The sequence below is a fragment of the Hyperoodon ampullatus genome, assembly GCF_949752795.1.
Source record: "Hyperoodon ampullatus genome assembly, chromosome: 1".
NCBI classification, from domain to species: domain Eukaryota; kingdom Metazoa; phylum Chordata; class Mammalia; order Artiodactyla; family Ziphiidae; genus Hyperoodon; species Hyperoodon ampullatus.
The window spans coordinates 150,609,008-150,636,151 of NC_136914.1; the positions used below are offsets into that span (position 1 = coordinate 150,609,008).

A 27,144-nucleotide genomic window follows, 5' to 3' on the forward strand; every position below is an offset into this window, starting at 1 on the left:
CTGTGTGGGTCTTCCCTTCATGAGCAAAAAGATTGGAAGATTAAAAAATAAAAACCGGGCTTCCCAGGTGGCGCAGTGGTTGAGAGTCCACCTGCCAATGCAGGGGACATGGGATCATGCCCCGGTCTGGGAGGATCCCACATGCCACGGAGTGGCTAGGCTCATGAGCCATGGCCGCTGAGCCTGTGCATCTGGAGCCTGTGCTCCACAACGGGAGAGCCCACAACAGTGAGAGGCCTGCGTACCGCAAAAAGAAAATAAATAAAAAATAAAAAAAAATAAAAACCATAATAACAAATGTTAAAGTCCCTAGAGGATCGACTTTCAAGATGGTGGAGGAGTATGATGTGGCAATCACCTTCCTCTCCACAAATACATCAAAAATACATCTGCAAGTGGAACAACTCCTATAGAACACCTACTGAATGCTGGCAGAGGACCTCAGACTTCCCAAAAGGAAGTCCCCCACGTACCTGGTCATGTGGCTGACACGGTCTTGGTGCTCCAGCCGGGTGTCAGCTGAGCCTCTGAGGTGGGAGAGCCACCAGAGACCTCCCCACTCCATATATTATCAATCGGCGAGAGGTCTCCCAGAGATCTCCATCTCAACGCTAAGACCCAGCTCCCCTCAACGACCAGCAAGCTCCAGTGCTGGACAACCTGTGCCAAACAACTAGGAAGTTAGGAACACAACCACACCCATTAGCAGAGAGGCTGCCTAAAATCATAATAAGTTCACAGATGCCCAAAAACACACCACCGGACACAGTCCTGCCCACCAGAAAGACAAGATCCAGCCTCATCCACCAGAACACAGGCACTAGTCCCCTCCACCAGGAAGCCTACATACCTTCCTGAACCAACCTTACCCACTGGGGGCAGACACCAAAAACAATGGGAACTACGAACCTGCCGACTGCAAAAAGGAGACCCCAAACACAGTAAGTTAAGGAAAATGAGTAGACAGAGAAATATGCAGCAGATGAAGGAGCAAGGTAAAAACCCACCAGACCAAACAAATGAAGAGGAAATAGGCCATCTACCTGATAAAGAATTCAGAGTAATGATAGTAAAGATATCCAAAATCTTGGAAATAGAAGGAAGAAAATACAAGAAATGTTTAACAAGGTCCTAGAAGAACTAAAGAGCAAACAAACAGTGATGAACAACACAATAAATGAAATTAAAAATTCTATAGAAGGAATCAATAGCAGAATAACTGAGGCAAAAGAACAGATAAGTGATCCGGAAGATAAAATAGTGGAAATAATTACCGCAGAGCAGAATAAAGAAAAAAGAATGAAAAGAAATGAGGACAGTCTCAGAGACCTCTGGGACAACATTAAATGCACCAACATTCGAATTATAGGGGTCCCAGAAGAAGAAGAGAAAAAGGGACTGAGAAAATATTTGAAGAGATTATAGTTGAAAACTTCCCTAATACAGGAAAGGAAATAGTCAATCAAGTCCAGGAACCACAGAGAGTCCCATATAGAATAAATCCAAGGAGAAACAAGCCAAGACATGGATTAACTAATCAAAAATTAAATACAAAGAAACAAATATTAAAAGCAGCAAGGGGAAAGCAACAAATAACATACAAGGGAATCCACATAAGGTTAACAGCTGATTTTTCAGCAGAAACTCTGCAAGCCAGAAGGGAGCGGCAGGACATATTTTAAGTGATGAAAGGGCAAAACCTACAACCAAGGTTACTCTACCCAGCAATAATCTCATTCAGATTCAACAGAGAAATTAAAACCTTTACAGACAAGCAAAAGCTAAGAAAATTCAGCACCACCAAACCAGCTTCACAACAAATGCTAAAGGAACTTCTCTAGGCAGAAAACACAAGAGAAGGAAAAGACCTACAAAAACAAACCCAAAACAATTAAGAAAATGGTAAAGGGAACATACATATTGATAATTACCTTAAATGTAAATGGGTTAAATGCTCCAACCAAAAGACATAGACTGGCTGAATGGATACAAAAATAAGACCTGTATATATGCTGTCTAAAAGAGACCAACTTCAGACCTAAGGACACGTACAGACTGAAAGTGAGGGGATGGTAAAAGACAGTCCATGCAAATGGAAATCAAGAGAAAGGTGGAGTAGCAATTCTCATATCAGACAAAATAGACTTTAAAATACAGACTGTTACAAGACACAAAGGACACTACATAATGATCAAGGGATCAATCCAAGAAGAAGATATAACAATTGTAGATATTTATGCACCCAACATAGGAGCACCTCAATACATAAGGCAAATGCTAACAGCCATAAAAGAGGAAATCGACAGTAACACAATTATAGTAGTGGACTTTAACACCCCACTTTCACCAATGGACAGATCATCCAAAATGAAAATAAATAAGGAAACACAAGCTTTAAATGGTATATTAAATAAGATGGACTTAATTGATATTTATAGGACATGCCATCCAAAAAGTACAGAATACACTTTCTTCTCAAGCGCTCATGGAACATTGTCCAGGATAGATCATATTTTGGATCACGAATCAAACCTTGGTAAATTTAATAAAACTGAAATTGCATTAAGCATCTTTTGCAACCACAACACTATGAGATTAAAATAAACTACAGGGGAAAAAATGTAAAAAACACAAACACATGGAGGCTAAACCATACACTACTAAATAACCAAGAGATCACTGAAGAAATCAAAGAGGAAATCAAAAAATACCTAGAGACGTATGACAACGAAAATACAATGATCCAAAACCTATGGGATGCAGCAAAAGCAGTTCTAAGAGGGAAGTTTATAGCAATACAATCCTAACTCAAGAAAAAAGAAACATCTCAAATAAACAACCTAACCTCACACCTAAAGCAATTAGAGAAAGAAGAACAAAAAAAACCCAAAAGATAGCAGAAGGAAAGAAATCATAATGATCAGATTAGAAATAAATGAAAAAGGAATGAAGGAAATGATAGCAAAGATCAATAAAATTAAAAGCTGGTTCTTTGAAAAGATAAACAAAATTGATAAACCATTAGCCCGACTCATCATGAAAAAAAGGGAGAAGACTCAAATCAATAGAATTAGAAATGAAAAAGGAGAAGTAACAACTGACACTGCAGAAATATAAAGGATCATGAGAGATTACTACAAGCAACTCTATGCCAATAAAATGGACAACCACGAAGAAATGGACAAATTCTTAGAAAAGCACAACCTTCCAAGACTGAAACAGGAAGAAATAGAAAGTATAAACAGACCAATGACAAGCACTGAAATTGAGACTGTGATTAACAATCTTCCAGCAAACAAAAGGCCAGGACCAGATGGCTTCACAGACAAATTCTATCAAACATTTAGAGAAGAGTTAACACCTATCCTTCTCAAACTCTTCCAAAATATAGTAGAGGGAGAAACACTCCCAAACTCATTCTATGAGGCCAGCATCATCCTGATTCCAAAACCAGACAAAGATGCCACAAAGAAAGAAGACTACAGACCATTATCACTGATGAACATACACGCAAAAATCCTCAACAAAATACTAGCAAACAGAATCCAACAGCAAATTAAAAGGATCATACACCATGATCAGGTGGGGTTTATCCCAGGAATGCAAGGATTCTTGAATATGCAAATCAATGTGATAAACCATATTAACAAATTGAGGACAATAAACATATGATCATCTCAATATATGCAGAAAAAGCTTTTGACAAAATTCAACACCCAGTTATGATAAAAACCCTGCAGAAAGTACGCATAGAGGGAACTTACCCAAACATAATAAAGGCCATATATGACAAACCTGCAGCCAACATTGTTCTCAATGGTGAAAAACTAAAACCATTTCCTCTTAGATCAAGAACAGACAATCTCATCACTATTATTCAACATAGTTTTGGAAGTTTTAGCCACATCAGAGAAGAAAAAGAAATAAAAGGAATCCAAATCGGAAAAGAAGAAGTAAAGCTGTCACTGTTTGCAGATGACATGATACTATACATAGAGAATCCTGAAGATGCTACCAGAAAACTACTAGAGCCAATCAATGAATTTGTAAAGTAGTAGGATACAAAATTAATGCACAGAAACCTCTTGCATTCCCATACACTAATGATGAAAAATCTGAAAGAGAAATTAAGGAAACACTCCTGTTTACCACTGCAACAAAAAGAATAAAATAAGTAGGAATAAACCTACCTAAGGAGGCAAGAGACCTGTATGCAGAAAAGTATAAGACACTGATGAAAGAAATTAAAGATGATACAAACAGATGGAGAGATATACCATGTCCTTGGAATGGAAGAATCAATATTGTGAAAATGACTCTACTACCCAAAGCAATCTACACATTCAATGCAATCCCTATCAAACTACCACTGGCATTTTCCACAGAACTAGAACAAAAAATTTCACAATTTGTATGGAAACACAAAAGACACCAAATAGCCAAAGCAACCTTGAGAAAGAAAAACAGAGCTGCAGGAATCACACTCCCTGACTTCAGACTATACTACAAAGCTACAGTAATGAAGACAGTATGGTACTGGCACAAAATCAGAAATATGGATCAATGGAACAGGATAGAAAGCCCAGAGATAAACCCACACACATATGTCAACTTCTCTTTGATAAAGGAGGAAAGAATATACAATGGAGAAAAGACAGCCTCTTCAATAAGTGGTGCTGGGAAAACTGGACAGATACATGGAAAAGAATGAAATTAGAACACTCCCTAACACCATACACAATAATAAACTCAAAATGGATTAAAGACCTAAATGTAAGGCCAGACACTATCAAACTCTTAGAGGAAAACATAGGCAGAACACTCTATGACATAAATCACAGCAAGATCTTTTCTGACCCACCTCCTAGAGAAATGGAAATAAAAACAAAAATAAACAAATGGGACCTAATGAAACTTAAAAGCTTTTGCACAGCAGAGGAAACCATAAACAAGATGAAAAGACAGCCCTCAGAATGGGAGAAAATATTTGCAAATGAAGCAACTGACAAAGGATTAATCTCCAAAATTTACAAGCAGCTCATGCAGCTGAATAACAAAAAAACAAACAACCGAATCCAAAAATGGGCAGAAGACCTAAATAAACATTTCTCCAAAGAAGATATACGGATTGCCAACAAACACATGAAAGAATGCTCAACATCACTAATCATTAGAGAAATGCAAATTAAAACTACAATGAGGTATCACCTCTCACATGAGGTATCACCTCTCACCGGTCAGAATGCCATCATCAAAAAATCTACAAACAATAAATGCTGGAGAGGTGGTAGAGAAAAGGGAACCCTATTGCACTGCTGGTGGGAATGTAAATTGATACAGCCACTATGGAGAACAGTATGGAGGTTTCTGAAAAAACTAAAAATAGAACTACTGTATGACCCAGCAATCACACTACTGGGAATATACCCTGAGAAAACCATAATTCAAAGAGTCATGTACAACAATGTTCATTGCAGCACTATTTACAATAGCCAGGACATGGAAGCAACCTAAGTGTCCATCGACAGATGAATGGATAAAAAAGATGTGGCACATATATACAATGGAATATTACTCAGCCATAAAAAGAAATGAAATTGAGTTATTTGTAGGGAGGTGGATGGACCTAGAGTCTGTCATACAGAGTGAAGTAAGTCAGAAAGAGAAAGACAAATACCGCATGCTAACACATATATATGGAATCTAAAAAAAAAAAAAAAAGGTTCTGAAGAACCTAGGGCAGGACAGGAATAAAGACGTAGACGTAGAGAATGTACTTGACACAGGGAGGGGGAAGGGTAAACTGGGACGAAGTGAGAGAGTGCCATGGACATATATACACTACCAAATGTAAAATAGCTAGTGGGATGCAGCCGCACAGCACAGGGAGATCAGCTCGGTGTTCTGTGACCACCTGGAGGAGTGGGATAGGGAGGGTAGGAGGGAGACACAAGAGGGAGGGGATATGGGGATATATGTATATGTATAGCTGATTCACTTTGTTATACAGCAGCAACTCAGACAACAATATAAAGCAATTATACTCCAATAAAGATGTTAAGAAAAAAAAACAGTGCTAGAGATAAAGGAAAATAGGGAGAAAAGTTAAAGGACTTTAGTACTGAAGACCTCACCTATTATTAACATGGCTGCACATGGATGTTGTATGTAGATCTGCTTCCTAAAGCAAGGGAAATCTAGATATGTATGTACATTTCTGGTGGTATAATTTATACTGAAAATAATTTTCTAGAAGAGAAAAAATCTATAATGATCAAGAAAAAAATGATTCTCATACAAAATATATTATATTACAATATAATTAAAATGTACAGTTCACACTTATTGTCTGAATCTAAATGAGTGGTTCCCAAATTGTGGTTAGTCCTTAAACCAGCAGCATCAACATCACCTAGGAACTTGTTACAGATTAGTAGGCCCATCCCAGATCTCCTAACTGGCCCTACAATCCATGTTTTAACAAGAATGTGATGAGATTCTGATCTAAACAATACTGTAGAGAGTGAAGAAATTACAGTATACAAAAGCTACAACTTGGGCAGGCTATAGAGATATAGGAAGAAGTAGGGATAAACACGGAGGTTGATTGCAGTCTGCATTCTAGACCTTAGAGAAAATCTCAAACTTTTTTTTTTTGGAGGGTTAGGGGTTATCTAATCTAATACTCTAATTCAGCAGGGCCTGAGCATGGAGGAGAATCTGGGTAGAATCTCTGTCTAGAAGGCAGGTGTTTATTTGTCTGGAGCTTCCCCAAAGGTCCCTCAGGAATGGGAAGCCCAGAAGGAGAAGGAACAAGCCTGGAGGCAGCAGAACAGGAGCAGAATCCCTGCTCCTCCATTTAAAGGACTGAAAAACCACAGATAGGATCACTGAACCTGAAGAAACCAGCATTCGGAAGTACCAGAGGGCTACTTCCTTAATTCTCCTGCCCTTACAACACACACCTGTCAGCTTCTGCTCATTTCTTAAGACACTCAGATGGTCTAAGGGGCACCTATTTCACTTGTCATTTTCATTCTACTTCAGTGAGAAAGACAATGAAAGAAAGGGAAATAAACATCCCCAAGATGGAAGCAGAAGTACCAAGTGCCCACCCCTAAAATGAGTAGACATGACGCCATAGACACTTCCTCCACGTACTCCCTACGCCTTTGAAACCATTCTTCTATCTGCCAGGTGGACAACGGCAAGTGATAGTGATTCAGTAACTATAGCGCATCTTAAATAACGAGTTATCACAACAATAATAAGAGCAACAACTACCACCACTAGTTATTGCCATTGCGCTCATTTATGGAAACCCCCCGAGATAAGCACTGCTGTCCTCGTTTTAATGAGGCTGACTCCCTCCCTTGTCCGAAAGAGTCTTAGGAAGGCCAGGACTAAAAGCCAGGACCATTTGGCTGAAAAGGCCCATGTTTTTCCACTTTGCTACGTTGCCGCAGCCCCTGGAAAGTTGGTATAAAAAATTCTGTAAACAAACTATGAAATAGGTAGCTTGTCTCCAGTGCCACTGCTTCTTCAGAAGCTCATGCTCACTCCATCCTCTCTGTCAAAATCTGCACTCAGGAATAGATCTGACAAACTCATTGACACTAGGCAAATTTAATTTCAAAACTAGAACTGTTTGGCTTGGAATGAGATTATTTGTGAAGAGTATCATTCTAAAAACTGGTGCCAACAGCAATTTAATTATGAGAACTATCATTTGTAAAAAATGATCAGTTAAAAAATATTTCCCTTGACATCACCAGCATTTGAATTAATATCTAAATGAACAACTCTGCAGGGCATCTTAAATACTTAACAGCAGAGGGAGGAAGGTGTTTAAAAATCATGTCAGACTCTGCAATTTCAATTATATTCGGGTCTCCTAATGTATCAGGAAACCCTTTTAAGCCTATGATGCTTACAGAAGCAACTGATAAGCTATTTAAAACTACAGCGCTTCTTAGAAAATTACCACATCAGTGAACTAAACAGTAACTTATTGATGTTTGCAACAGTGCCTCATTTACTTCTTGGATAGATTCACTTAGCCAGGTAATCTTGTTTCTTACTACAAAATAAAGACAAAAATATATGATCAACCTACAAAACCTTTGCAAGAAATATCTGCAACAACATTTTACATTACTGAGTTCCCATAGGAACTATCTATTATTTATGCCCAACTATCATGTTGTGGTGAATATTTAAGCTAAGAATCAGTAATTGGAATTAAATCATTCATCTCTTCCAAATATTAGAGTTCTCAATTTTCTGATCCCTGCACAGCTACCAATATAGCACAGTAGTACTGCATGGATGAAGACCTCCTAAAAAATTATTTGTGAGTGATGGTATCCAAAATAAGGAACTTACTATAAAAGATATATATTTTGATTAAATGATACTTATTTAAAAGGGGACATTTTAATCAATATGATACAATGGTTATAATTTTATCTCTAGCTTTATATTTCAAGAGATAACTTATATGCAACATACTATTAAAATGGCCTTAATTTTCCACATCTGCTGTGCAACCCTGGATCAATCTGTTAGCCCCAAGGACTCTGGTCCCATAACTCAGCTTAGACCTCCATTCACTCTTGGGGAGGTCAGCTTTCCATTTCCATATGTAATAATAAGTAATGGCTTCTAGGTGACTCAATGAAAACTAAATAAGAAAGCCACTGTCTTGCTTCTTGGTTTTATTCTTCTTCTCATAACCTGATCTGCTCACAAGTGGGTTAATCTAATGAATCCATTGCACAATGTCTCTTTTTTCACCCCAAACCTTTCTCTGTGAGGGAGTTCAGGCAAACTACAAAATGACAAACTGTGAGTATCTCATGACACTGTCCTTGGCCTCTTGCTCTTTCTTATCTGTTTATCTCTTATCTGTATCTTTCCCCAGGACTGTGTTTCCCTAAATTAAGAATGTCTCTACAAATGGTGAAATGAAAATGCCTTTCATACTCCTCGCCTGGCCATAAAGCACCTCTGAGGTCCACCAAATCAGTGACATACCACCCCAAATCATCTTTAACACAGCAACAGCTGGCCTGACTTGCACTACTAGCCCTGTTCACATGTACATTTGGAACATAGTAGAGACCATTTAGCTCACCAGTTGGGTAATGTATGATGATCTCCTTTTCTCAATATCAGTATCATTAAGTGGCTATTCTAATTCATTAAAATAACTTAACCTGGAATGTTTGGTTACTTAATGGCTGCAATGGCATCTGGACATAACTTGGAATAAACAAATAATAGTTATCATATTAACAACACTGTTGTACTAGTTCAGTCACCTACTTTTTGGCAACTATTTCTCTTTGATGCAATTCATTTAATTTTAAACATTCATTGAGTGGCCACCATTTTCCAGGCACTCAGGGTACAGAGGTTACCCACCTTGTTGTCCACCCTTTATGGCATCCACACCCTAGTTAGGGAGAAAGCTATGTGAAAAACCAATAATTAAGGTACAATCCATTAGGTGCAATTATGGTTCAGGGCTAGAGAAGCTGAAAAGTGGCTGAGGTCAACTGCTTGGCAGGGCTAGACCACTCCCCACCAATGGGAAATCATCTAAAAATTATCACCTGAAACATGTGAATTTTAATCATCAAAAGACTCCCTAAGTAAATGTACTATTCTTTGGTAGTATTATTGTTATTACCCCCTAATCAAACCACTAAAAGCTACAGTCACCCTCTATAAGATGTTATTATTTCATTCACATTTAATACTTGAAGGACCTAATCAAATAGGTATCTATTTACAGACCTCCTTCCTGACCTAAGTAAAGCTTTTTATTTTTTTAATTTGTTTCCATGTTCTCTACCACCCTGTAAAGATAGAGATAAGCCACTACATGGATATAATCCAACCTAAACCTCTTCCCCTTAAGGACATTTTAAGGTCTCCTACTGTAGGCAGCCCGGTAGTAAATAGTATAAGTTAGGCGCATGCATTTAGAAATGATTCTATTATCAAGGCAGACAATTTCTTCACCCTACACCAATGCAACATTTCGTAATCGAAAGCATTTGGATTCTGCCTGATTTCTATCATTAAATCTCTAAAGCACAAGGAAGAGTCCAAAGGGTGTAATGTGACTCTCATATTAAGTCCTCACAATCTTTGAGATAGCAAATAAAGATTAGCAAAATTGTCTTTGCATAGTTTTGTATACACTATAAATGTGTAAATGAGTAAAATGAGTGAAAAGAGATGCAGGCAGCTTGACAAAGTATCTAACTAATCGCAAAACAATCCACTTGGCTTTGTTTAATAGCAAAACAATTCACTTGGCTGTGCCACAAACTCTGGCCTGGACGAGACACTCAAATTATTTTAATCTCCTATGTGACGAATGAATTTTTGTATTTTGAGGAGGAAAAATAGAGCTGAACTAGATGCTCTCTAGAGTTTCTTTGGGCTCAAACGTTATGAAAGCTCCTGGAAAATGTCTTTTAGACATTTTCTCAATCTTTTCATCCCAGGTTGTGAAATGAAATCCCACTGTCAAATCATTTCCAGACATCTGGAAAATTTAATCCATTGCCAGTGTAAGATACCAAGGCAGTTAACAATTAAGCTGTTATTAGTGAATCATGTGTTCTAGGAGGCCACTTGCTGGGCTCTATTATTTTAGTGTCACAACCATGACCTGTAAGTAATACAGGCATTTGAGAAACTCATTAACTTTTAGAAACCTGAGGTACAGTTTACTGTATCAGACAAATCTACTAGAGAAATCGCAATAGGAACACACGTGTTCCTACACATATAAAGCCTCACTAGTGTGAGGAATATATGAAAGGATAAGACACATCATTCTTCAAAATACTCCCTATTGAAGAACTTTGTAAATGGCACACTGAAGTGAAAAAGGCCATTCACACTTATAACCTAACAGATTTTCCATGATAATAATATACTTAACTGGTCCACATACATAACACACGCACATGCCAGATGTGTATGTATCTGAGTGTGACACCTAACTAACTGTCACAGCTAAAGCAATAATTGTAAATAAAGAGCACATTTTCAAAAGAATCATTACAAAAAGCCCAAAGAGGAAAAAAGAACAGGAAAGCCCACAAAGTAGGTCAAGCCAGTGTCAAACTAGAAATCATGGCAAATCAGAAAACATTTTGGGTAATAACCTTATATGAGGCTCCAAAAACCACACAAAAGATGCTTTTAAAGTAAAACAAGGTACGGTAGCCCCCCCTTTATCCACAGAGTATACGTTCCAAGACCTCCAGTGAGTGCTTGAAATCTTGAATAGTACTGAACACTATACATACCATGTTCTTTCCTATACATCCATACCTATGATGAAGTTTAACTTCATAAATTAGGCACAGTAGGAGATTAACAACAACAACTAATATAAAATAGATCATAATATACTGTAATAGAAATTTTGTGAATGTGGTTTCTCTCTCTCTCAATATCTTATTGTGCTCTACTCACCCTTCTTGTGATGACACGAGATGATAAAATGCCTACTACATGATCAGATGAAGTGAGGTGAATGACGTAGGCACTGTGACATAGAGTTAGGCTACTGTTGACCTTCTGATGATACATCAGAAGGAGGAGCATCTGCTCCAAGGGATGCTGGATCATGGAGCCATTACGATGGCAATGGCTGGATGTCAGGAGCAACCCATGTGGATGGCTGGGTATTCTGGGCAGGACAGAGCTAGGCTATGTGAGATTTCATCAAGCTTCGCTACTCAAAATGATGTGCAATTTAAAACTTATGAATTGCTTATTTATGGAATTTTAATATTTTCAGACCGTGGGTGACCGAGGATGACTGAAGCTGCAGATAAGGGGGGACTACCATAGTGAAACTAACAGGCATAAGGACCCATGCTATTTGACTAAGCATACAATAGTATTCTGTACTTATATAGTTCAAGCCGCTGCAACTCAAGAAAAATGTACAGGGATGGAAGAAAAAAAAAAGGCAATCAGAAGATTCCATATCATTGGTTCCTTCTTCAACCTGAAGAAGGGAGATAGCATTCGAACAAAAACCCAAAGGAGCAAGCAGAAGGGCAGTACCCTGGTTGGGAAAAGATGAAGATTTAAGGGAGTACGGCTGATCTGCCTGACATTATGAATGACTCAGTTAAATTAGAGACAGACTTGCTTCCAGGTCTCTTGGAAGCTGCTTCTGAAGTTTGATTTTAGTTACCTTTAGGAAAGGGATAATGCATCACACAGTGACTCTGGCAGAGACTATCTGGGATTCAAAGTGGTCTTAAGTAAATTCACAAATGGCTCAGACATGCTGAGACTAACCCCTATCCTTCACAGCTGGTGTCAGAGAGAAGGCCTGAGCTCACTCTCACAGCCTCTACCAGCGGCATCTAGGGTTTATGGGCCAAAGATCTGGCAAGTTCTATTTCTTCATGTTACATGAAATATATCAAAGTATTATTTATTAAATATGCTTCAAATGGAGGTGTTAAAGAAGTCTACAGGCTGTATATTCCAATCCCCTTATTTCCCCACGAGAAAATTCTGCCTAGTGATTATGCTTACCTGATACCTATAGGAGAAAAACTAGATTTACTCTTCATCAAGGCCCTGGCAGATTTTTTCTTAAATGTAGTGACCAGAGTTAGGGATGAACAATTTTAACAGTTTTCGTGAGTGGCTACTTTAAGAATTTTAAGAGTAGAAATGGTTGCAGTAGCAAAACTCATAGAACAGGCCCTACACTTCTGGTAAATGCCATTAGATGTTGAGATTAAATCCAGAGTCAACCTGAGGTTAGAAAATCCCCTACAACAACCGATACGCAATATGCCTCCTGCCAGTTTGAGATACCTAATAAAAAAACAAACTAGGATGGAGAACAGAACACAAGGGTATGTGCTGACAGCTCAGCCAGCAAAAAGAATTCAGGTTTGACTCAGAGTAGAAGGGTTTTGTTAAGACATAATTAATTCCATCTTTGAAATGAAATCACAAAGGGGCATGATTTCTTTAAACAGTTATATCTGTTTACTAACTTAAAATTAGTTAGCTTCCTAGGCTAATGGAAGTTACTACCTCATTTTCAATGTTGGACATAAACTTTCTAGTGTTCAGGACTGCTGAAAGAAGAACCACTGTTCATGTCATCCTACTTGAGTTCACGGGACCTAACCTAGATGCAGACAACTGTGTTTGTGCTTTCTGGGGGAGATAGAAGGATCTCTGTGTTTAATTAAAAGCAAAATCACTGACACTCATTAAAACGAACTATCTAACTACATTCTCTGTTATACTACAGTTATAACTTAATCAAAAATCTACTTTCCAGGGGCTTCCCTGGTGGTGCAGTGGTTGAGAGTCCGCCTGCCGATGCAGGGGACACGGGTTCGTGCCCCGGTCTGGGAAGATCCCACATGCCGCGGAGCGGCTGGGCCCATGAGCCATGGCCGCTGGGCCTGCGTGTCCGGAGCCTGTGCTCCGCAACGGGAGAGGCCACAACAGTGAGAGGCCCGCGTACCGCAAAAAAAAAAAAAAAAAAAAAATCTACTTTCCAGTCTACTAACCATATGGCAGAGTGGCCTCTCGGGGTTACCGAAATACTCCTCTGACGTAGGAATGCGTTCCAGGGGAGTGAGGCACCCACAGATAAAGGGACCTTGGGAGGCTCTGTGTCTTAACCACTTTTTAGAATAGCGTTTGTTACCCGACAATGCCCAACTCTATCTCTTCAAAACTCAAAGCCGACAAATTGACATTTATATTTAGAAAAGATTCCCAAGGAGCTCAGCAAACCTTACTTCTGGTAGTGGGCTGGCCGGTCTGGTGAGGATGCCTCCTACATAAACAACATTAGGCAGAGTGGGTCTCGGAAACTCCAGCGCTATATCTGTACACAGCATCCACAGGCTGGACCCATGGACCAAGTCATACATGGACTTCTCCGGCAGCAGGTTGTACTTCTGCATTATCCTCTCATATTTGGGAAGAACCAGAAAGCTGACCCCTAATCTGGAAATGAGGTAAACGCCGGTGTTTTTCATCCTTTGCAGCAGGTTCATGTGGTCTGTGAGGAGTGAGTTAAACTCCGGGACGTAAGCTAATGGGGCAGGAGCACCCACTTCAGCAGGATACCAAAGGCCAGTTGAAAATACAGCATATTTAACCCCTAAAAGATGAGCTATTACAAATCCACACATGTCATTAGGGTCCACCAGCAGCAGGTCAAACTTTTCCTTTTTTAGACCCTGAATCAGGGCATGGTTGCCAACCATCATATCACAGTTCTTGGAATAGTGATCCAGTATGTCAAACAGTTCGATTGCTGTCAATCTCCCAGAGAAAATATTCCGCATTTTGGACTGCAGGAAAGCATCCGAGGTGGTACTGTTAAAGATCCCTGGGTAGCGCTGGAGGCTGTAATGATTAGATGGCGTGATGTCTCTGCCTTCAGAGAGGAGGAACACCGTGTGGTGCCCACTCTCGTGCAAGGCAGAGGCTAGTGTCTTGAAAATGTACATATGGCTTTCGAACATAATTGGCGGCACGATGATGATTTTGGCGGCCTTCACTATCCCAACAGCACTCCACAGGAGCATGAAATACGGAGTGTAAGACTTCATAGCTGAAACGACAACCAGAAAACTACTGAAAACAGAATGCAACCCTTACCATTCAAAACAACCACAAAGACACTTTTTCAAAGTATTTGATGATCCAGTACTTTGCCTAAAGATCATTTTTAAAAATTATCCCAATGTTTGTTCTAGTTGTCTCTTTATTTTTGAAAGGTATTTTTCAAAGTATAGAATTGACAGCAAAACTGGCATAAACTGAAATACATTTAATTTAAATATATATATTTAAAATGTATCCGTTTTGGAACACACAATTGCATCAATAATGGAGAACTAATTTTTTTTTTTAATTTGAAATGAAACCTATAAGATTGAATGACAAAAGATCTCTCTTCTTTGAATAATAGCTATGAGGTATCTATGAAACATTTGTTTATCTTTTAATTGAACATCAATGTTAATCCCAGGAAGAAGAGCCAAGACTTCTTATTTCCAGGTATTTCAGCATGTATGTCTCTTTTTAAATCATTTTATCACAGCAGTAACATTCCCAGTTATGACTAAAGCATACCAAAGAAAGATTATGTTTTAGAAAATAATTATTTCAAGTAGTAATTCTATAGAAAATACATTTTTCCACAGGAAAAAATGACCTTGAATGTGACTTTCTCCTTTATCTACCCTTAAGTATCCTGGCAGACTCTGTTTATGTAATTTACATCAATTTGCTGATTCATTTCAGGGCATTATCTAGAAGAGAAACTTTTAATAGGAAAGTTCAAGAAAGTTAACTGGATCTCAGTAAATGTTTGTGAAAGAAGTGACTGATGAGTGACTATGTCCTTGACTACACTTCCTGTGTTGTACCTGTAACTCAGGTGCAAAGGGCAAGTCAGATGATGGCTGTATCCTTGATGGCTAATGCTTCTTCTATGCTTTTGTGTTAATAGAGTATATACAACAGTTAGATTCATCCTCTATCATTTTTAGAAATAATACCTATGGGGGCCATAGAGTGTGCAAACTCCCCCTACCTATCCAAAATAATTTTTTCTTAGACTCTAAATTAGCCTCCAAATAGGGAAAGATCTGAACAATAGTCACCCATGAGAATTGGACACTTTTACTTCAAGGAACAACTCAAAATAGATTTATATGCAATCACCAAATCACTATCTATTTTTACTCATTATCATATATTAATCATCCTACGTGTACAAATTCCCACCACGTAAATGCAGTTTAAACAACTATACCTTCTCAACATTCAAACACTGCAAGCAACCTAAAAAAAAAAAAAAAAAGAAGAAGAAATCAATAGCAGGCAATGATAGATTCTTCCAATACCAAGATTAAACTATAAATATTTCCAGGTGCTTTTTCCCTCTCTCATTACAAGGAAATATTCAAACCATTTCTAAATGATACTACATCATTAAGAGTAAACAGAAGTAATATGCTTTATAAACATATAAAAGTCTATGCTAAATGTTGCTTGAATTAACGTGAGGGCTTTAAAAAAATAAATTTGGAGAAAACACTGTTTATGTAGCAATAAAGTAAGTTTATTCTATAATTACAAGGTCACTGAAGGAAGAAAATTAAGTAACCAATCTTGGAGAAAACTTTCCAGGTCTTGATTCTCCTGTGTTGTCTCTCCAACGTGTCTCTCTGGTGTAGCCTCCTTCCCATGCCAAGAAGGAAAAATTAGGAATTTTAAGTAGACATGTTATTAACTTTAGGAGTGAGATTTATATAGAAACAGCTATTACAGCAGAACTGTCCACTGCTGTGATTAATAGTGCCTGTTACTACACGCATGTCCAAGAAGACACGCAGGATGATGGACCAATGGTAGGCAACTGCTCTGCTGACTGTGTTTTGCATTTAGCTGAGCAGACTCAGTTCCTTCAGCTGCAGTTAAAACTATTACTTTATCATAAATCACTAAGAAACAAAACAAAAAATAACAGTAGGGAAACAAATCCTTTTACCATGTTTCTTATTTTTTTCCCTTTTTCATTTTATTTTAGTACCTACTGCAAAGTAAAAAGAAATCGTACACGATGATTTAATGCACAATTGCTTATATTCTAGAACAGCAGTATCTAATAGAATGATCTGTGATGATGAAAATGTTCTATCTCCTTACTGTCCAATATGGTAGCCTCTAGGGAGCAGCTAAAATGTGATTAGTGTGACTGAGGAACTGATTTTAAATTACTACTAGTGGCTACTGTACCAAAATAAGGTTAGAAAAAGTACATAGATTCTATACATAAAAATTCTAAAAGTAACTATTCAGAAATACCAATATTCATGTGATAAAATATCTTCTAAAAATAATGTCTACTAGGTCTGCATATGTCTTCATGAAAAAAGACTGATCACCAACAAAGAAGCATCATTTGCACAAGCGTGTTATTCGCTGTTCAAATACAAAGTTCATTATGAAGGATGACAACAGGACTTTAATCCCAGAACTGTCTCTTTCATGGATAACAGAATGACTAACGCAACTACCAACAAATGGTGAGATTCTTGCTAGTCCAGAAGTATCAGAATGTGTCTACTGATAAGCTGGACTTCATTAATATTAAAATTTCTCCTCTGAGAAAGATAAGGTCAAGAGAATGAGAAGATAAGCAATAGACTGGGAGAAATATTTTCAAAAGACATATTTGAAAAAAGGACTGTTATCCAAGATACGTAAGGAAGGAACTCTTAAAACTCAACAATAAGAAAACAAGCAACCTGACTTAAAAAGGGGCCAAAGACCCTAATAGACACCTCACCAAAGAAAATACAGATGGCAAATAAACATAAGAGAAGATGTTCCATATCATATGTCGTTAGGAAAATGCAAATTAAAACAATAATGAGAAACCACTACACATCTATTAAAATGGCCAAAATCCACTGACAACACCAAATACTGGAGAGGATAGGGAGCAACAGGAACTTTCATACATTGCTGGTGGGGATGCAAAACAGTCTTTGGAAGACAAATTGGCGGTTTCTTACAAAACTAAACATACTCTTACCATACGATCCAGCAGTTGTGCTCCTTGGTATTTACACAAAGGAGATGAAAACAGATGTCTGCACAAAAACCTACAGAGGAACGTTTATAACAGCTTTATTTACAATTGCCAGAACACCACCTTAGCTTAAGTGAATAAATAAACTGTGGTTCACCTATATAATGGAATATTATTCAACACTAAAAAGAAATAAGCTATCAAGCCATGAAAAGGCAGGGAGGAAATTAAAATGTATATTTATTAAATGAAAGAAGCCAGTCTGAAAAGGCTACATACTGTATGATTCCAATTACATAACCTTCTGGCAAAGGCAAATCTCTGTGGAGATTTAGGCAATCTCTAAAGAGATTGGTGGTTGCCAAGGGCTGCAAGGGAGGGAGGGATGAACACGTGGAGCACAGAGGGTTTTTAGGGTAGTGAAACTGTTCTGTAAGATGTTACAATGGTGGATACATGTCATTATACATTTACCCAAACCCACAGACTATACAACACCAAGAATGAACCCTGTAAAGTATGGACTTCGGGAGATAACGATGGGGCAACATTCACTGATCAAAACAAATGTACCTGTGGTGCAAGATGTTGATAGCGGAGGGAGGTGTGCATGTGCAGGGGGAGGGAGGATATGGAAACTCTATGTATTTTCTGCTCAATTTTGCTGTGAACTTAGAACTGCTCTAAAAAGTAAAGTTTACTGGTTTAAGAAAAAATTTTAAAGCAACCTAACCTGAAAAAAAAATGAAAAGAAAATAAACTAGATGATAAAAAAAGGATGTGGATGTATTAAACACACTATAAACAAAATTAAATGAAAACTGATATCCTAGAAAAACAGCCTGCGATATACATAATAGACATTTAACTTCTATAAGCATTTTCATGAAGCCACTATTTAGGGCAGGAGAAGACTGTTACTAATTGCAAACATTTAGAGATATGTTAGATTCCCAACAATTGGAGACTGGTTAAATAAATTGTCGTTCATGCATACAGTGCAGCCCCGAAACAACCCTGTAAAAGAACATTTAATGGCACGGAAAGATGTTCAAGATTAGGTTACTAAACATGCTTATAGTATGTAGCACTCTGTAAAAGATGTATATGTATATATACATAGGAATGCTAAACACCAAAGGGCAGTGGTTTTTTCTGGATAGTATGAATTATAAGGGATTTTAATTTACTTTTTCTACGTTGGACACATGTTACTCTTCTCTTAATAAAAATAATGATAAGTATTTTTTAAAAATAATATGTGATGAAAAAAGATCTCATTCACAGTAACAATAAAGTACATAAAATACCTTTAAAATTAATTTAAAAGGATATATATATTTTGGCTATACTAAGTATGGCAAGCCTTTCCCTGAAGGTATACATGGAAATAATACTAAGTGTATAGAAATACTATATTATTTTAATGGAATAGGATATTCTAAAAAAGCCAATCCTTCCCATATTATAATTGGACTGAATAAACTCCTCTCAAAATTCCACTGGATGGCTTTGTTTTGTTTGGAAATTGACCAAACTATAGCCATGTTTCTTGGTTAGAACAGGCAAGGAGAGAGAATACACTTTTGAAAAAGAAACAGTAATGACTTGGGACAGAAAGGTAAATATTAAAATACATTTTGTAATTAAAACACTCTATGTATATGTGTGGTGCATATATACAATGGAATACTAGTCAGCCATAAAAAAGAATGAAATAGTGCCATTTGCAGAAACACGGATGCAACTAGAGATCATCACACTAAGTGAAGTAAATCAAAAAGAGAAAGACAAATACCATATGATATCACGTATATGTGGAATCTAAAATATGACACAAATGAACCTATTTATAAAACAGAAACAAATTCACAGACATAGAGAACAGACTTGCAGCTGCCAAGGAGGGGGACTGGGAGAGGGATGGAGTGGGAGGTTGGAGTTAGCAGATGTCAGCTATTATATATGGAATGGATAAACAACAAGGACCTACTGTATAGCACAGAGAACTATATTCAATATTCTGAGATAAACCATAATGGAAAAGAATATGAAAAAGGATGTGCATATATATATATATATATATATATATATATATAGAAAGAGAGAGAGAGAACTAAATCACTTTGCTGTACAGAAGAAATTAACACATTGTAAATCAACTATACTTCAATAAAAAAATACAATAAAAACACTACGGAACTAGCCCAAGAATCCTAATTCAAATCAATGGATCAAAGTAGGTAGCCTGTAAGAATTTCTTGAATATGAACATAATATGAGATGAAGGAAGTACCACAAGTAAACAAAGAAAGAACAACTCACTCAATATGAAGTGTTAAAAACTGGCTTTATATTTGCAAAACAAAATCACTAAATTTTTTACCTTAGAGTTTCCCCAAAGTAAATCAAACAGAATAATGTCAAAAAATTTTTTCCTAATAAAGCCGTTAAGAGTGTTGAGCTTTAAATGATCTCTGGAAAGAGAAAGATAATTCTGAGCATAAAGCAAAGGAAAAAAATCACTATTATTCGATTCTATTACATAATCATTAAATATTTTTAGAATGTTTAAAACATCTGGTGCAAAGGTTTCCAGTCCAGGAGGGCTGACCGAACCCAAGTGTTTCTACTCCTTTCCTCCCAAAGCTCCTTTGGAATTATGGTAAAGAATATAAAAGGGAATAAATACCTAATACCCCTGAGAATTGACAGAGGAGGTGAGGTATGGGCAAAACTACAGTCATCAGTGGAATGGAGTTGTGACACCGTTTGTGTCAAAAATTTGACAAATAGCTTATTGAGAGAAAAGAATGCAGGAAGTCATGGCCCAGAACACACAGAGCGAAAGGCTGCAGCAGGGATGAAAACTGCTTCCAGAATGGCTGAGAGCTTGAGAGGACACTGGAAGAGCAAGAGCAGGGGGGACGAGCAAGAAATGAAGGGGAGGGGCTTCCCTGGTGGCACAGTGGTTAAGAATCTGCCTGCTAACGCAGGGGACACGGGTTCGAGCCCTGGTCTGGGAGGATCCCACATGCCGCAGAGCAACTAGGCCCGTGAGCCACAACTACTGAGCCTGCGCGTCTGGAGCCTGTGCTCCGCAACAAGAGAGGCCACGACAGTGAGAGGCCCGCACACTGCGATGAAGAGTGGCCCCCACTCGCCACAACTAGAGAAAGCCCTCGCACAGAAACGAAGACCCAACACCGCCAAAAATAAAAATTAATTAATTAAAAGAAGGCTCAACATTTTAAAAAAAAAAAAAAGAAAGAGATGAAGGGGAGGCGCTCTCTAAAGAGGAACTGATCCAGTTTCCCATCCATCACATCTCCCCTTCACTCCCGCAGAGGCAAAGCAGGGGCTGCTGCATTTACCCCCAAAAGTAAAAATGAAGACCAGTTCTCTAGAAAAAGTGGATAACCTGCCTAAAGAGCAGTGAGAGCTGATAACTCGGGCTAAAACCTCCTAATGTTGGCGTATGGGAGGTGGCAGATGGCTCCTCATCCGTGCGCCCTACAGGTGGCACTGGGCACGCCACCCCTCCACACGCAGTCCGAACTCAACTTCCCAGTTAGTCCAAGGAGCTTAAAACTTGCTGAATGACTGAACAAATGAACGAGATTTCTTCTTTCATGAAATCAGCAAGGATGTGATTTTTAATGGTAAGGCTCAGTCCTTGCAAAGGCATAGCACAGTCTTATGCAATTGGTGAAAATGTAAATCGGCACGAGTGTTCTGAAAAACAACTGGCACATTATTTTACATTTATGAAGTTATCCCGAATCAGAATTACCAACATGTATGTACGAAGACATTCCCTGCAATCACTTCCGACAGCAAACAGGCAAAAACTACTAAGAATCCAGCAGTAAAGGATTGATCAAAGTATGGTATATCTTATAACGGAAAACCATAGAACCATCAAAAACCATGATTTGTAAAACAGTTTTAATTTGAGAAAATGCCTATAACATAATAAGAAAGCAAGAAAACAAAATTTTACATACATATACTCGATATATGCATACATAAAATGATTATAATGACAACAAAGTAAATATCAAACTGTTATCAATAGTAAATTTGGATTGTCAGATTGAGTGATATTGTTTTATTTTCCTATTTATATATTTCCAGATTTCTGAAGTTTTCTACCAAAAATATATAATATTTATGACACATTCCTTCAACTTACATGCCCCTTGAGCATGCCTTACGCTCACTCTCCCTTCGGAGTCGAGTGTCGGAAAACATCAGTCTCTGTTTGCTGGGCCCTACTTACTCTCCAAATGATTACAGCCTGCCATTGGCTGCCCCACAGCTCTGCCTGCACACTTATTGCCGAGGGCACTAAATACATCCTAACTTTCACACAAATGCCCTTTTTTTCCCGGCACTTATCTGATTGGACTTCTCTCCCACCCTAAATACTACTGATCCCCTACCTGCTCCAAATTCTCTCTTGGCTTTTGAGATGCTACTGCTACTTGACAGTACCTCACTGCCAGAATACTGAAGAAAATCCACAGTGCAAAGACTCTAAACAAATTTCATTTTGCACATCAGTCTGCCCTTTCTTCTTTACATAAAAATGATTCTTAGGCCTGCATTCAAGACAAGAAACAATGCCAAGTTTAATAAGTGTGCTCACCCCTCACCATATGGAAGCCATTCAACATTTAAGAGTGAATTAATTGGGGCAAAACAACACAGATATCGGGGTGTACCTAAATGTTGCATGTGCAAAACACTCATTTGCAAAAGTGATCCCTCCAAGGTCCCCCAAAATTGTTGTAAACCCTTAAGAGCACCAGAAAAAAAATCAGATTAGCTATATATTGTTCCTGCTCCTAAGCAACAATGGTTCACATACACTAACATTTAACACAGGAACACCCCAGCATACCACTGAGATTTTTAAAGATGACAAATAGACTTCATGAATCCATATTGCTCCCATTTTTGCAAACATCAGAGCCTAACACCATACTAGACCTCTGGCAACCTTACTATTTCCATCTACTTATTTTTTTTTTTTAAAGTGGGGGCATCACCTTTGGCCACCATTTGAAAGAATCATTTCTCTGTTTTTTTCTATTTGAAGTTGGATCGTTAATAACTCTGAACTGAGCATACATGAGGATGAACTATACAGGAAGAAAAAACGACAGGCACATAAACCAAAGGAAAGAACTCAGGTTTTGACAGCCTACCATCCCAGCAGCTCAGCAATTCACAGTCTATCATTTTAAACAAGAATTAATCAAAGTGTTTTCGCATTAAAGGAAAAACAAAACAAGAGCTAATGGGAAATTTAAGATCATGTCTGTACGTGGTGAATTGGGCTATTTAGAAAAATGAAGTGAGTGACTTAGTCCTCAAAGCGGATTATGTAGTCTAGCAAGCTGAACAGCGGAATTTCTTTGTGCTTTTAAGTTTCCTTGGCATTTAGTATTATGTGGACTGCAATGAGAGAAAATATATCAGTCACAACTGCCACCACAGGTTGACCTTGGTACTATATGAAATATTGTTGAGTAATTTCATCTCTCTTCAAAGCACCTTCTACAAGTAAAGCCTTGGAAAATGCCATCTAGTAAAATAAAAATAAATCCAGCAAAGTAAAAACTAATTGGGCACCATTACTAGTGCTTTTAAATAAACATAAATTTTATTTTAAAAATCTATTTTTCTCTAGCACAATTTAAGCTCTGAAAGGGTAGAAACGGTAGTAAAAGTTGATAACTGTTTTATTCCCATTGCCTAACCACATGGTGCTCAATAAAGATTTACTGAATGAATGACTGCGATTGTGATTCTGAACCAGGATACGTAGTTGGACCACAGTCACCTCCACTAATGGCCTCGTTTTTGTCCTTTAATTTTAAATGAATGAACTTATAATTATATCTATTGCCTTACTTCTGAATAAAATTCTAAATCAAAAGCTTTGGTTGGCTTGAGGCATTGGAGTTAGTTACACATATCATGGAGAAAATTTCTGGGGTAATGGATACTGCAGTTGGAGAAAGTTATCAAGTTAAAGCACAGACTCATTACAGCTTTTCCTTAAGTCTAGGGGTTTTTTTCATCTTATTTGTTAACTTCCTACACATTCACAGCAATGTTGTGAATGGCCAAGAAAATTACCACTTATTAAATAACAATAGAATATGAAAGGAAACTGGAATTTGTTGGATGCCATGTATGGGCATATAAGAGACAGCTGTGGCATATATTTTCCTTCTCTTTTCTCGTAATGGAATCCTCTACTTTAGCTTGGCTCATAGCCAAAACGACTAACGACATTTCCCAGCCTCTCTAGGGGCTAGTTTTAGCCACAATGAGTAAGTTCTAGTAAAGGGGCATGGGATGGAAGCATAGTGATATGTGCAATTCTAATTTATACACTTAGAGATTTCACTTTTCACCTTCCTGCTGGCTGGAATGAGGATGTGGTAATGATTAACATCCTGGACCATGGGACAGAAGTACAAACCAGGAAGGGTGTAACAACAAAGACACCCAACACCATGGAAGCAGAATATCAGCTCTGCCTGCTTCTGCCCATTGTAACCATCATCTGCGAGACAACTCAACTACCTTCTTAGAGTCATTGTTATTTTGACACTGTTTCCAGCACTAGGGTGATCAACCATCCTAGAACTGACAGCATTTCCAGGATGCAGAGTTTCAGCACTAAAACTGGGAACGTCCTGGGCAAACCAGAAGGAGCTGGTCACCCCACCCCATAGCTTGAAATCTATATGCTAACATAACCCTACCAATAAACAGCAGCTTGTAAAAAGAGCTGTACTATGTACCTTCCCTGCATCACAGGGTTTATGAGTATTATCTCATTTTATACTGAGATAAAGGCAAAAATAGTTGTTCCCATTTATAGATGAGGAGAATATGATTGAGAGTAAGACTGAGATAAGAAATTATCTAGTATATTGCAGAGCTTCATATCCATTTTTAATCCACTTACATCCCACCATGCAAAGAGAGGAAGAAAACAAAGCTGAAAAATCATATTGTAACTGTGGTCAAACTGGGGGAAAACTCAGCTTTATTGCTACAGAGTTGTTAAATGGCCCAGGTTTAAACATTCATCTTTCATATGTAAACAATATCTTGTGTTCTGAAGTTAATTATGACCATCTATTTGCAATTAAACTATGAAAGCAAGGAGTCCCCTAAAAACACACTGTGAAGTGGGAACACCTTAACTTGGGGTGGGTGATGAGGAGAGATAATTCAGGAAATTAAGGCCACCTGCTGTTGGCTAATGATCCCACCGAAAAAAAAAAAGCGGTGATCTGGCAGTAGTCTGGCACCTTTAATTAATCAAGAGGGAAATCCGGGTAAAAACCCTACATTCAGTTGGCTGTTGGCAGTTAATAAAAAGAGAGAACAGATTTTCAAAATTTGCCACTTTATCAAATTAATGGTTTTGATTCATTCAGAAAAATTAAAGACATTTATTTGTTTGGAAGTGCACAGCTTAACTAGAGAAATGCAAACTACTGAAGGAAATAAACCATTAGCAATAACGTTCAAAAAATTCATTTCTGCACTTGGTCCTCTGAGGAGTGCCAAGGGGTACAGGAAAAGCCTCCTTTTGAAGGAGAAGTTGTAGGGAATGTTTTTGTTGTCACTTATTGTTGCTGTTGCTGTTGTTAACACTCCAGGCTAGCTGCACTTACCACTTGTCTACACTGCCAGTATTTGCAGTTACCTCTTCCCAGACATCTATAGTACAGGCGGTGAAGCTGTAATGAGAAACTCGATGCTATTTGCTTAACAATGATAGCTGGCCCAGGCCCACTTGGGATCCTTCTCTGAAATCATCAGGTGGGAAGGTAAGATAAAAAAACAAGGGGCTTCCCTGGTGGCGCAGTGGTTGAGAGTCCGCCTGCCGATGCAGGGGACACGGGTTCGTGCCCCGGGCCGGGAAGATCCCATATGCCGCGGAGCGGCTGGGCCTGTGAGCCATGGCCGCTGAGCCTGCACGTCCAGAGCCTGTGCTCCGCAACGGGAGAGGCCACAACAGTGAGAGGCCCGCGTACCGCAAAAAAAAAAAAAAATTGAAAAAAAAAAAATTGAAAAGAAAAAAACAAGAAAATAACAGAGAAAAGAAAAATAGGATCATATGGATACCAATAGACACTGCACTCAGTACTCAGTAAATTATATGTATCCAATTAATGCTCAATGATGGCAATTAAATTTAACTATATTAAACACAAATTTAATCGCCTAATGAAACGATTCTGAAATGTTCACATCCAAAAGAAACACGCATGGTGCTAACTAAAAATGCAGATTCCAGGGTCTTTTCAACACACAGCTATTATGAAGTCTGGGGAGAAATCCCCAAACCTATCATTGTAAGAAGCAGCTGGAGATTTTGATGCAATTCAACCACCAGATTGAGAGACAGGGATCTCATCCTTAATCCTTATGTGCAATAAGAGAAATACAAGTGATGCAGTGGACGTGTGGATCTGAAATTTAAAGACCCGATAAAGCTCAACTGTCCTGGGGCTTCAGAAAATGACAATGCCCAACCACAGATCCTGAGGAACCCAGAAGAAACAAATAAACACTCCCCAAGTATTTTTAAATGTCCTGTGACAAGGTGCCTGCAATCTCTCAGGAGCGTGTGAATACAGTTTTAGTAACTTATAAAGACATGCGGTGCCTTTCAATTTTCATTCAGTTTAATATCACATATTCTACTTTCCCATTATCACTAAATTATACAAATTATAAGATAATTTGAAATATTAGTGTATTAGTAAAGTATTAGCAATGTCCCTTTGGATAGATAATTTAAATAAATGTCAACGTGTATTTAAAATTTTGGTGTTTTGGATATGTATCATATTTAGGTAACCTAAGATTGTCTTTTCAGGTAGCTCACATTTCAAGTTGTTTATATTATGATAATAAAATCATTTTAAGTGACCCTATCATGAAGTCTCTATAATTAAAGGAAAAAAAAAATATATATATATATGGCATGCATCTATGGATGCCCAAATCCACAGCTTTTGTAATTTAGGCCAAGTTATTTAATTTCTCTGCACCTAATTTGCTTCACCTGCCAGGTGAAGATATTAAATTAGATGGTCTGGAACATTGCTTACAATTCTAAAGCTTACTGAAAAATGGGATTAAGAATAAGTTTAATGAGACTGATATAATTTGGTTCACAAAAGTAGTTAAGACCAGATCAATGGATGCTGAGGAAAAAAATGAAGAAAAATGAAATTCACCCTGATTTTAAACTTTATGTTCTAGAGAATCTTTACTGTGAAGATAAATTTCATAGGGATACTTTTAAAATGCAATTCTGATTCAGTATGTCTGGTATGGGGCCCCAAAAGATTTCTTTCTGACGAGCTCTCTGGTGACACGAGATGCTGTAGGTGTTCACACCGCACTGAGAGTAAGCAAAGATTTAGAGTCAAGCCGAGAGGTAGAACGAAGAGTAATAA

The 27,144-nt window shown here is 37.9% G+C and overlaps 1 protein-coding gene across 1 annotated transcript in view; it reads right to left on the bottom strand.

The window, feature by feature from the left end:
* The window catches only part of UGT8 (UDP glycosyltransferase 8), a gene marked incomplete at both ends in the record, with an annotated part of 59,001 nt that extends 44,359 nt beyond the window's left edge, over positions 1 to 14,642 (bottom strand). Inside the window, one exon of the mRNA XM_079700524.1 lies at positions 13,821 to 14,642. Coding sequence (XP_079556650.1) covers positions 13,821 to 14,642 — 822 coding nt within the window. The remainder of the gene's footprint in view (positions 1 to 13,820) is intronic.
* Positions 14,643 to 27,144: the final 12,502 nt, after the last annotated feature.